The following is a 13,741-nucleotide window of genomic DNA, read 5'->3' on the forward strand; positions in this document are numbered from 1 at the left end:
GAATGGGAAATTTGGGTGTCCATATCCGTCAATGGCATCGCTTACATATGAGTCAATGGAATCCAAGTACATTCCAGTACATAGCAATAAAACGACATACGTCGCTGTCAATGGCATTGATGCGATGTAAATGCCATTGGAAATGAATGGCAAATTTGGACGTGCATGGCCGTCAATGGCATCGACTTACATATGCGTCATTGGAATCCAAGTACATTCCAGTAAATAGCAATAAAACTGACATACATCGCTGTCAATGGCATTAATGCGATGTAAATGCCATTGGAAATGAATGGCAAATTTGGACGTCCATGGCTGTCAATGGCATCGACTTACATATGCGTCAATGGAGTCCAAGTACATTAGCGAATCGAAATACATGGCCGTCAATGGCATCAATGCAATGTAAATGCCATTGGAAGTGAATGGGGAAATTTGGACGTCCATGGCTGTCAATGGCACTGACTTACATATGCGTCAATGGAGTCCAAGTACATTGGCATCAATACAATTGACATACATGGGTGTCAATGGCATCAATGCAATCTGAATGCCATTGGAAGTGAACGGGGAAATTTGGACGTCCATGGCCATCAATGGCATCGACTTACATATGCGTCAATGGAGTCCAAGTACTTGGGCATCAATAGAATTGACATACATGGCCGTCAAGGGCATCCGCGTACTTGGGCGTTAATGTAAAGTAAATGCCGTTGGAAATGAATGGGAAATTTGGACATCAATGGCCGTCAATGGCATCGACTTGCATATGTCTCAATGGAGTCCAAGTACATTGGCATCAATAGAAATGACATGCATGGCCATCAATGGCATCTGTGTACTTGGGCGTTAATGTAAAGTAAATGCCGTTGGAAATGAATGGGAAATTTGGACGCCAATGGCCGTCCATGGCATCGACTTGCATATGTCTCAATGGAGTCCAAGTACTTGGGCATCAATAGAATTGACATACATGGCCGTCAAGGGCATCCGTGTACTTGGGCGTTAATGTAAAGTAAATGCCGTTGGAAATGAATGGGAAATTTGGACGTCAATGGCCGTCAATGGCATCGACTTGCATATGTCTCAATGGAGTCCAAGTACATTGGCATCAATAGAATTGACATACATGGCCGTCAAAGGCATCCGTGTAGTTGGGCGTTAATGCAAAAATATGCCATTGGAAATGAATGGGAAATTTGGACGTCCATATCCGTCAATGGCGTTGACTTACATATGTGTCAATGGAATCCAATTAGATTCAAGTACATATCAATAGAATCTACGTACATGGCCGTCAATGGCATGAATGCAATGTAAATGCCATTGGAATTGAATGGGAAATTTGGATGTCCATGGCTGTAAATGGCATCGACTTTGCATGGCAAAGCCCAATATGATAATTGTTTATGCATATTATTTGAAAGAATCAGAAATCAGAAAACAACCTTCTTCTGGACCACAGCCCGCCTCACCAAAGCCTTTAAAAGACTGAATGTTTAACTAAGCATTGTCTTTTACTCGGGAATCTTTTGGATCCAGTTTGCCTCCTTGCCAGTCAGTCCAGAACAAATGTCGGGACGTCCTGTCCCAACACAAGGAACACCAGAGAACGCCAGATATCCAACTAATACCACGACTGACAAGACTCCAAGAGCCCCTTCGACGGTGAGGTGGTAAAATCCACAACCCTCGATGCCCTGACGACAGCAACTCCCGAATTCTCCTTCCTGCAGAAGAAAAAATTGCTTCGGCAACAACCTCTAACACCTAGCCCCGGGAAAAGGGCGAAGTGTCATATGTCACCACATAAAAAAGGTTTTGTTTTTTATTACACCGTCCCTTGTACGGTGGGTAAACTCCAGCTTTTGGAATACTATGTAAAAGGGTTGTCCGCCCGATTGCCTGCCTGAGCGGTCCACTGTCATACAAAGCCCTGCAAGCACTGAAGATGCTAATTGGAGCAATCCAACCATGTGGTTTTGCGAGTGTGAATGGGAATGACTAATGAGGATGCTCACAAAAGATATGCTGATTAGGGTCAGATGACCCGCCTCTGGTTACAAAATAAATTTGTATCAACTGATCCACCCTTGGTAGTCCTAGTGTTAAAGGGAACCTCAGACCTAAAGACTTCGACTAGGTTCATACCTCAGGTCTTAAAAAATGGAATGTTCAACTAATTGTGGTCATTTTTCTCGGGAATCTTGCGAATTGTGATATGGTGACCCTGGATCCAGTTTGCCTCCTCGCCTGGGTCTCTCTGTGCTGTATGATTGCTGCCGATTTGGAATATATTGTCAACTTGTGTTTCAAAGCCTTTTTTCAGCTTTTGAAACGGAGTCAGTACAAGGGGGTTAAAACTAGATGAATGCGCAGAGTTTGGCCTTTTGGCCGAGATTTGCGCTGGGCATTAGAGATACATAACGCCTTCTTATCACGGAAGTTTGTGTCATGCAGCTGACTGAGCAAGATTGACACTGACTACTAGGTGATAAGCAAGACATCTACAAGCCCACATCGCCATGTCAGTTCTTTTGGCCAGTCCAGAACAAGTGGCGGGATGTCCTGTCCCAGCACAAGGAACACCGGAGAACGCCCGATATCCAACTGATAAAACGACTGATAAGACTCCAAGAGCCCCTTTGAAACCCACATGGGCAAAATCTCCCGGTTGCCCAAGTGACTCAGCAACTGTGACACACGCACTAAACAGATAGAAGATTATCCTAAACACACCCTTTGTCCTTCCCACGGCCCGCCCCGCGAGAGCCTTTAAAAGGCTCAATGCTTAACTAAGCATTGTCATTTTTCTTGTGAACCTTTTGTTGACTTGTGATATGGTGACCTTGGATCGTTGCCTGAGTCTGTGCTGTATGATTGCTGTCGACTCAGAATAAATTGCAAACTTGTGCTTCGAAGCCTTTTTCCAGCTTTCAAAATGGAGTCAGTACAAGGGGTCAAGACTACTGGTGCACGATAATTATCGGTCCGATAATAGGAATTATGACGTCATCCCGATAAATCCAATAACGTTTATAATAGGACCGATAAAATGTACTCTTCTGGTTTTACAATTTACACACTACTATGGGAAATCAGTTGACCATTTGCGGGGCATTGCTCCCACCTGCTGGTCAGAATAATTCACTGCATCTATTTTGTGTTACTGTAGTTTGGTTCAATCACTTTCACATTGCGGTGTCTAGCGGTAGCATTGACAGTCGTGAATGCTTTCTGATACGTTTCCGCCTCGGAAATATATGTAAGTATTTTATGTTTACTATAACATATGGATGTGCAATATAAGTTTACTTCTGTGGTGATGGGTCATATGTACAAAACTTCATAAGTTGTGCTATAGAAGCCAGCTAATGCTTTATTAGCTCAAGCTAGTGTGCTATGCTATACCTATAATAGTTGTGTGTATAAGTGTATTGTGCATTTTGTTGTATATTGAGTATTGAATATGTGTATTTTTCTGTTGTACTTTCATAATATTAAGACGAGTGTCTTCCAATAAAAGCAAGAAAAGACCAAGCTTCGTGGTTTATGGAAGTGAATTCATTCTTAGCTGGCTGTCGGGCAGTGCAGAAATGAAACGCACGGTTTTGTTCACGTCATTATGAAAAATCTGGTGAGATCAAAGGCAAATCTATGTTCAATCTAGTGCTGCAACAATTAATCGATTAACTCGAGTATTCGATTAGAAAAAAATATTCAAATTAAATTTTGTCGCTTCGAGTATTCGTTTAATTAAAGTGGCTTTGTAAAGGTTTATTTTGAAAGTGTTTACATTTATTTTTTATTGATTTGGCTGGATACACGGCCCTCTAGTCTACCTCATTTCACATGGCTGAATCCATCTGCTCCCTGTTAAGATCAGCATAAGTTTTTGTTTAAGCTAATGATTTTTTTGAATGCACTTGTAATTAGTTTAAAGGTATATTTAGCCATTTTTTTGTGGGAATCTGTGTCTGAACCATTTGTACAGAGCATTGTGAAAAAAACTTTAACATTTTATAGCATTTAAGCCAGCGGACTTTTTCTATGCAAGTTAGCCAATGGTTCTTTTGTTGTACATAGATCCTCATTTAAAAAAAAAAAAAAAGTATACCGATTGAGGCTCAGCTCAGGTATTTTAATTTTTCATGTTCCTTATCTGATTACTCGATTATTCGAACTAACTAGTCCATCGATTAATGGACGACTAAACTATTCGATAGCTGCAGCCCTAGTTCAAGCCTATGTTTTTTTTTTTTTTTTTTTAAACCTCCAGGTGTTCAAAAACTCAGGTTATACATTTAAAAAATTATATATTTATTATCGGTTATCGGTATCGGCTTTGAGGAGCAGGAAGTTATCGATATCGGTTTTAAAAAATGGATATAGTGCACCCCTAGTTAAGACTAAGATGAATTCATGGATTTCGGCCTTTTGGCCGGGTTGTTGGGTTCTCACCGGCCCAGGTCGCTGGAGCTGCGCCAGCCCGTTTCTGGCGGTTCGGCTGGCGTGATTCCGGGAATCTGGCTAAAAGGTTAGATTCCCTCAAACCTGATGATACACGGACACCTTTTTAAAATGATATATCGATTCTTGGCAGGAGCGTTTTGATATATTGTCACACCCCCTATTAAATGTAGCCAGTATCAAACTCAGAATTTGAGGATTTTATCGCACTCTTATTGGTTCGCTGTCCACGTGGGTTGCAACTGAGTTAATTTTGGACACAGCTGGAGTGCAGAACGACATTCCCAAACACTCTCCCTCCCCTTTTTTTTTTATCCCGTCCTATTCTTATAAAAGGTCAGCAGCAGCGTCCACTTTTCCATTCTCATCCTGCGTTTGGACTTCTGGCTGAGCTCCTTTGTTGGCCTCCGCGGAAGTCAAAGGCTAGCAGAGATCTAAGCTCCGCTGCCGTTTGATTTTTTTTTTTTTGGGAAAGAAGACAGGGTCGTGAAGGAGTCGCTCATTTCCTGGGAGAACTCTTTGGCAGGTTTCCTCTGCCAAGGTGCTCGGAAAGCTAAATCGTTTGGAAGCGCTTTTAAAGACGCCTGCCATTTTCACTCCCGATGGATTCCTTTCTGCGCTATTGATGCTTTTTGACTCGGGCCATGGAGCTCCGCAAACGTCGCGCCGGTGCCAAGGATTCCACCCGGGAGGAAGAGCGCGAGGAGGAGGAGGGAGGTTCCGAATCGGGCCGGCGGGCTCGGCGGCGGACGGTCGTCACGGCGACGGGGCTGGCGACGGCCGGCCTGCTGGCTTTGACGCAGGCCTGCTGTGTCAACGCCTTGCACGAGAACCTGCTGTGGTTCGCTCAGCTCACGGTAGCGCTCGGCAAGGCTCTCAAAAATGATTCAGGCTGGCGGTTTTATGTATATGTGTATATGTATGTACATATACATATACAGTTGGGCAAATAAGTATTTAGTCAACTACTAATTGTGCAAGTTCTCCCACTTGGAAATATTAAAGAGGCCTGTAATTGTCAACATGGTTAAACCTCAACCATGAGAGACAGAATGTGGGGGGAAAAAAAAAAAATCACATTGTTTGATTTTTTAAAAAATTATTTCCAATTTAGACTGGAAAATAAGTATTCGGTCAATACCAAAAGTTCATCTCAATACTTGTTATTGTCACGTATGTGCGGGGCAGGCAAGCGGTGTGTGGACCCAAATGGAGGGAAAGTGAGGCGAGGCAGGTAGACGATGCAAAACCGATTTAATTAAGGCTAGCAAAAACAAAGTATCAACAAATAACTCAGGTCACTAACAAAGGCTGGATATCAAAAACTTACTGAGACGAACACGAGGGCTTGGACAGGACTTGAAACTGGCGTTGACATAGACATTGACGGAGACTGACATCGACAAGCACATGGGCACTGACATTGACAATGACGCAACAAGAACTGAAAAGAAACTGGGAGCTTATATACACAAGTAGACAAAGGGTAACGAGACAACGAGGAACAGCTGGGTAACACACTAGGATGCAGATTGCAGGACACTGGGAGAAGGCACAACAGGTGAAATCAATGGGCAATCACAGAGGCAAGTCACACAAGGAGAAAACCAACACAAAACCTAACAGTTATGTACCGTTTGTTGGCAATAACGGAGGCCAAACGTTTTCTGTAACTCTTCACAAGCTCTTCACACACTGTTGCTGGTATTTTGGCCCATTCCTCCATGCAGATCTCCTCTAGAGCAGTGATGTTTTGGGGCTGTCGTTGGGCAACACGGACTTGCAACTCCCTCCACAGATTTTCTATGGGGTTGAGATCTGGAGACTGAATAGGCCACTCCAGGACCTTGAAATGCCTCTTACGAAGCCACTCCTTTGTTGTGTGTTCAGGATCATTGTCATGCTAAAAAACCCAGCCACGTCTCATCTTCAATGCCCTTTCTGATGGAAGGAGATTTTCACTCAAAATCTCTCAAAACATGGCCAGATTCATTCTTTCCTTTACAAAGATCAGTCGTCCTGGTCCCTTTGCAGAAAAACAGCCCCATAGCATAATGTTTCCACCCCCATGCTTCACAGTGGGTATGGTGTTCTTCAGTATTCTTTCTCCTCCAAACAAGAGAACCTGTATTTCTACCAAAAAGTTCTATTTTGGTTTCATCTGACCAGCACACATTCTCCCAGTCCTCTTCTGGATCATCCAAATGCTCTCTAGCGAACTTCTGACGGGCCTGGGCGTGTACTTTCTTCAACAGGGGGACACATCCGGCAGCGCAAGATTTGAGTCCCTGGTGGCCCATGGTGTATATATTTACTAGGGGCGTGCCATCTTAGGCACCCCACAATTCAATTCGATTACGATTCAGGGTGCTACGATCCGATTATTAAGCAATGCTCGCGGTATTGACGATGATCGCGGTTACCGCGATTATTATTATTATCGATGCATCGTACATTACTACTTAATACAGTAGCCAAACAAATTTATGTCCACTATTTATTTAAAATATCCTCACGATACAACAGGAACAATGGAAACATGCCCATACAACAAAAAGCTGTCCTTAAGCTGTTTTTAATTTATTTATTTTATTTTATCAATATCATTAGGAAGTCTATGAATAGTCATTGACACACAGATATGACAAAGAAATAACGTTCGATGAGTGAATCGGGCTGCTGCAGATGAACCACGCTGCCAACTTTCTCTCTCTTCAGAAGTGACGAGGCAGTTGCAGACAACTTACAGTGGAAACAAATATACAGTTGTGGTCAAAGGTTTACATACACTTGTGAAGAACATAATGTCATGGCTCTCTTGAGTTTCCAGTTATTTCTACAACTCTGATTTTCTTGACAGAATTGGTGCAGTTCAGTTCAATTTGATGGCTTTCTGACATGGACTTGTTTCTTCAGCATTGTCCACAAGTTCTCAATGGGGTTTAAGTCAGGACTTTGGGAAGGCCATTCGAAAACCTTAATTCTAGCCCGATTTAGCCATTCCATTACCACTTTTGATGTGTGTTTGGGGTCATTGTCCTGTTGGAACACCCAACTGCGCCCAAGACCCAATCTTCGGGCTGATGACGTTAGGTTATCTTGAAGAATTTGAAGGTAATCCTCCTTCTTCATGATCCCATTTACTCTCTGTAAAGCACCAGTTCCATCGGTAGCAAAACAGCCCCACAGCATAATGCTACCACCACCGTGCTTGACGGTAGGCATGGTGTACTTGAGGTTAAAGGCCTCACCTTTTCTCCTCCAAACATATTGCTGGGCATTGTGGCCAAACAGCTCGATTTTTGTTTGGTCTGACCACAGAACTTTCCTCCAGAAGGGCTTATCTTTGTCCATGTGATCAGCAGCAAACTTCAGTCGAGCCTTAAGGTGCCGCTTTTGGAGCAAGAGCTTCCTTCTTGCACGGCAGCCTCTCAGTCCATGGAGATGCAAAACACGCTTGACTGTGGACACTGACACCTGTGTTCAGCAGCTTCTAATTCTTGGCAGATCTGCTTTATGGTGATTTTCGGTTGAATCTTCACCCTCCTGACCAATTTTCTCTCAGGAGCAGGTGATAGCTTGCGTTTTCTTCCTGACGGTGGCAGTGACAAAACAGTGCCGTGCACTTTATACTTAGAAACAATTGTTTGCACTGTTGCTCTTGGGACCATGAAGCTGCTTTGAAATGGCTCCAAGTGACTTTCCTGACTTGTTCAAGTCAATGATTCACTTTTTCAGATCCATGCTGAGCTCCTTTGACTTTCCCATTGTAGCGTTTGTGAGCGTTTGCATCCAATGAGCCCTATTGAAATGGCCTCAGAGAAGTCAAAATTGCTAATTCGTCTTGCTGTATGTAAATTTTTGACTCAGCAGATTTGATCACTTTTTCTGTTAACCCATAATAAAGTCATAAAAGAACCAAACTTCATGAATGTTTTTTTTTTTTACAAAGAAGTATCTGTTCCAATCACTCTATTGGAGAAAAATCAGATTTTTAGTATTAACTGGAAACTCAAGAGAGCCATGACATTATGTTCTCCACAAGTGTATGTAAACTTTTGACCACAATTGTATCTTACGCCATAGCAGGGATATGACACGATGCACAGGTCAAACACTTTTCATTTTCAGGAAAATGTATGATTTAAAAATAAATAAATAAAAATTAAAAATAATGTTTTTTTAATTTTGGTCCATTTAAAAAAAAATTTTTTTTTTACAAAATTCTCAAAAAATATTACTCTTTATAGATATAATTTTTTTGTAAAATGTTTGATATATTTCTTAAAAATCTCCATTCCTCCACTGTAAAAAAAGAACAACTTAAGTAGAAAAGATGGTAAATTAATTTGATAGGATGAGTTCCAAATACATGAAAATTTAAGTTATGTTTCCTTAAAAAATAAACAATTCATCAAATGTATTGTTATTTCAGTGTGGAAAAACTGTATTTGGTTTGTCTTTAATTTGTTCTTTTTAAATCAGGAAAAATTCAAAACTAAAAATCAGGGCTGTCAAAATTATCGAGTTAACGGGCGGTAATTAATTTTTTAAATTAATCACGTTAAAATGTTTGACGCAATTAGTGCTGCAACGATTAATCGATTAACTCGAGTATTCAATTAGAAAAAAATATTCAAATTAAATTTTGCTGAATCGAGTATTCGTTTATTTAAAGTGATGTTGTAATGGTTTATTTTGAAAGTGTTTGCATTTAGTTTTATTGATTTGGGTGGATACAGTGCCTTCTAGTCTGCCTCAATTCACATGGCTGAATCCAGGTGCTCCCTGTTAAGACTAAATAAGCTAAATTTAGTTGAAGCTAATGTTTTTTTTTTTTTTTGCATTTGCATTTTTATGCATTTGTAATTTAGTTTATAGGTAGCCTATATATAGCCTATTTTTGGGGGAATATGTGTCTGAACCATTTGTTAAGAGCATTGTAAAAAAGTTAGCATTAGCAAGTTGGCACCAATTTTTCTTTTGTTGTACATAGATCCACATTTATTTATCTTTTTATACCGTTTGAGGCTCAGCTCAGGTAATTTAATTTTTCATGTTCCTTATCCAATTACTCGATTATTCGAACTAATGGTTTATCGATTCATCGACTACTAAAATAATCGATAGCTGCAGCCCTAGACACAATTAATGCACATGGCCCGCTCAGACGGACTTAAATGACAGTACAGTGAAATGCGCACATGTTAATTGTGTTTTAGGGAGTTTTGCCGCCCTCTGCTGGCGCTTGGGTGCGACTGATTTTATAGGCTTCAGCACCCATGAGCGGGCTACTAGTTTATTTTTTGATTGAAATTTTTACAAATTTTATTAAAACGAAAACATTAAGAGGGGTTTTAATATAAAATTTCTATAACTTGTACTAACATTTATCTTTTAAGAACTACAAGTCTTTCTATCCATGGATGGCTTTAACAGAATGTTAACAATGTTAATGCCATCTTGTTGATTTATTGTTATAATAAACAAATACAGTATGTTGAATGTATATATCCGTCTTGTATCTTATCTTTCCATTCCAACAATAATTTACGGAAAAATATGGCATATTATTTAGATGGTTTGAATTGCGATTATTTACGATTAATTAATTTCTAAGCTGTAAATAACTCGATTAAAAATTTTAATCGTTTGACAGCCCTACTGAAAATATATCATTCTCGACAATATATTTTTTCTCTAAGCTATACACCAAAGTAAAGTGGAATGGACCAATAACGAAAAAAACAAACAAATTTTAAATGTGTAAAAGGGTTCATCTAACAATAATAACTCTCTAGAAATTGTTTGACAATGATTAAGATGAAACATGTGAGTTTTGTCTTTTTGTGTGTGATACAGTGCCATAAAACGATGAAGCAAAAGTTGAGGTTTCAAAGCAAAATTTTGGTTGTTTCCGCTTCCAGGAAGTTGAACGTGAGATCTCCTTCCGGACCGAGTGTGGACTCTACTACTCGTACTACAAGCAAATGTTGAAAGCGCCATCCATACTTGAAGGTACCCTTGAAATAGCAGACTTCCGTTTTCCGAGCCAAAGTGGACAATTTGGTGCTAATGACGCACATGGCCAAATCATCATCATTAAGAAAACTCTTTGTTGTGCCACAATTTTCCACCAACTTGATGCGCAAAGAAGGATGAAGTCACTGGAAGAAAACGGGCAAATTCGTGGCTAATGGAGGAATATTAAGAAGGGAAAAAAAGCCGAGATAAAGTGAAATATGTAGATTAGACAAACATTTTTCCCAAGTAAGTGTAGCATTACTTCAAAATAACATTACTCAAGTAAAACTAGTCATTCAAAATAATCTACTCAAGTACAAGTCAAAAGAATACTCATGTCATGGGTAACATTGTGAGCAACTGCTTACAATGCCTGGTAATAATATACATTTTTTTCCCGGCACAAGGTTATTGTCTAATACGAAATGAACATTGTGAAACAACCAAATTGGACGTGGCACTCCAGGATGAACATAAAAGAATGATTTAAAAGAAAAAAAAAAAACTTTGCCTGCAAGCGGGACTGAATGAGCCCTTGCAATTTGCCACAACACGCAGGTCAGGGTGGTGGCAGATCGTCCCCCTCACATCATCTCATGAGAACCTAACATGCTCGAAACTTGCCTTTTAATGGAGCATTACAAATGCATTCACACACCTAGGAGAAAAAAACCCTATTGAAGACGGTCCTACAAAAAAGGAAGCGCTATTGAGCTGTGCAGCCACATCCTTATTCTAAACCAAAATGAATCGTCTAATCGGGCTAATTCGACCAAGTGTGCCAAATTTCGTGGCTCTATAAGCTGCCTAAGTCCCTGAAGAAATCTACTTCCTTTTAAAGTGCGTATGAGAGGATAAAACCAATCTTAAATAGCATTATTATGTGAGTTAGAATCATATTTTGAGACGATTCCACTATATTCAACAATTTGGCAAAGCGCAGATGATGAGAAATTAGTCTTTTAATCTGCCGTTTAGCCACGCCTACCACTACAGGGCTTTAGTATCCCCAACAGGAGGATGACGTCGGCAGGGTCATGGTTTCATCTGATTTAGAACTCAGCCCATTGAGGGTGAATTAATCAGAACGAGGAAAATGCGACGAAGAGAGCCACAAAATGTCATTCTATCTGTCTCTCTACTTCAATATTTTTACAGGATATTCTTTATATCCAAGTATTTTCCCCAATTGCTAAATAAATGGTATGGTCATGACAAATAAGTCTTGTGCTAAATGGAATACAAAATAATAAAAATGCAATGGCAAAATTACTCCATAATGGTCAAAACTGTCGACTTCTTGCACCTCTCGAACGATATTGTATGCCACCGTAGTTAGTCAAGCTTTTGTCATTTCCCTGCCCCTGTTTCGGAAAATATAAACAAACCAAGAGGCGTGACAGCTAGCCGACATGCTAACCCGAACCGAGTGACGTCTCAAAGTCTGAAAAATCACACAAAACTACCCCGGATCATTTCACATGGCGGCGGGGTTGTCGATTGTCTTCGCCGATCGGCAACCCGCACGGTGTCGAGCACGTTACAGCTCGTAACATGGTACGACTCTCAACAAGCATGGAAAGTTTGGCACAGATATGTTGTATATCTCCCAAGTTATGATTGTTCAAAATTTTTAGTGAGACAAAATGGCGACGATCTTTTACACAGTCCTGTTTAGACCCCTCTGCTTCAACGAAACCTCAATATTTTTCATCAGGCACCTGAACACATGTCTTAAGGCTCCCCAGATGCAGTTTGAGGTCAATTGATTTTTCCCCCTTGGAGGTAGAGCCTGTCTTGTAAAAAATGTCGTTTCCTGTTCTCAGCAGGTTGTGCCAGGCTTAATAAGTAAGATTTCAATGCAGTCGTGTTCAGGCTGGGATACCTCTCATTGATGTCAGATATGAAAAAATCAAAGTCCTGTGTCAGATAGTTGTTAGTCTTTACTGATTTTGGCATTTTGCCAAAAAAAGGCCGACTTTAGCACCCAGCCCAAACCAGGCCCCGTTAATGAAAACTCACAATTTAGATCTCATATGTCTCATGAACAGTCTCACCAATTTTAAGGAGGATCCAAGTAACTTCCTAGGGGCCAAGGTCTCAAATGATAACCATGTAAATTGATTAAAAAATTCACATTCAATCCAAATTACCCGATTTCCTGTTGGGTTTGGACTATGGCTGCAGGAGACTTCTTGGGACAGTTTCGCACAAAGTTTCAACTCCTAAATTTCATTGCTCTACGTGGCCAAAACCTTATAGGAGAGGCCTTTTTGAATAATTCAGGGGTGCGCCACTGAGCCATTTCATTTTTCGATTTGTTGGAAGATTATTGAAATTTATGCCAAGCCGCATGTATGTGCAAATTTTGATGCTAGCTTTGCATTATCAACAACCAACCTTGATCCCTCTTAAGTCAGCCATGAAAGTGATGTGTTTCTACTGTATAGTAAATACATATATATTTTTTTCCCGGGTGGGATTTAGGATTATCGGAGTTGATTCACGATAACTTGACAGAGTCAAAGCGGACCATCAACATCCTGCAGAGGATGAACATCTACCAAGAGGTTTTCCTAAGCGTTCTTTACAGAGTGCTGCCCATACAGGTAACACACACTTATATGGAGGTAGAACAGTTCCTTAATAAACACACACACATTTTTGATGTAAATACACATCTGACATGAAACACATACACCTCTTTTGGGATTGATAACATTTGACGTGAAATACACACACATTCATATGGAAATCCCTAAAGGGACATCGAAAGGAAATAAAATAAGTTTAGGCAATCTGGCACCAGAAACAATCAGCTAAACATGAGCATTATATGAGATTTAAGATAGCAGATTTTTGCTATGCAAGTTAGCCAACTGTTGCATTGTTGTAATTGGCTAACTTGGCTGTAATTGGCTAACGTGCAATTCTGCTAGCTTAAATGCTATATAATGCTAATGTTTACAACAACTGGCTAACTTGCATCGCAAATGTTTGCTAGTTTTAATGCTATGTAATGCTAATGTTTACAACAATTGGCTAACTTGCATCCCAAAAGCCCGCTAGCTTAAATGCTATTCAATGCTAATGTTTTTTTTAAACAATTGGCTAACTTGCATCGCAAAGTCCGCTAGCTTAAATGCTATTTAATGCTAATGTTTACAAAAATATGCTAACTTGTATCGGAAAAGTCTGCTAGCTTAAATACTATATAATCCTAATGTTTTTTTAACATCTGGCTAAC

At 40.2% G+C, this 13,741-nt stretch overlaps 1 protein-coding gene across 4 annotated transcripts in view; it reads left to right on the forward strand.

Moving 5' to 3' along the window:
* dpy19l3 (dpy-19 like C-mannosyltransferase 3) overlaps positions 1–13,741 on the forward strand; it is a 91,796-nt gene that overhangs the window by 13,983 nt on the left and 64,072 nt on the right. For 3 of the 4 annotated variants that reach the window (XM_057842728.1, XM_057842718.1, XM_057842737.1), the window contains exons 4-5: positions 10,398–10,488; positions 12,982–13,103. In XM_057842728.1, coding sequence (XP_057698711.1) covers positions 10,398–10,488; positions 12,982–13,103 — 213 coding nt within the window. Of the gene's footprint in view, positions 1–4,853; positions 5,328–10,397; positions 10,489–12,981; positions 13,104–13,741 lie in introns of those variants that run through there. The other variant, XM_057842744.1, reaches the window with a different exon arrangement.

The sequence above is a fragment of the Corythoichthys intestinalis genome, chromosome 1 (genome assembly GCF_030265065.1).
Source record: "Corythoichthys intestinalis isolate RoL2023-P3 chromosome 1, ASM3026506v1, whole genome shotgun sequence".
NCBI classification, from domain to species: domain Eukaryota; kingdom Metazoa; phylum Chordata; class Actinopteri; order Syngnathiformes; family Syngnathidae; genus Corythoichthys; species Corythoichthys intestinalis.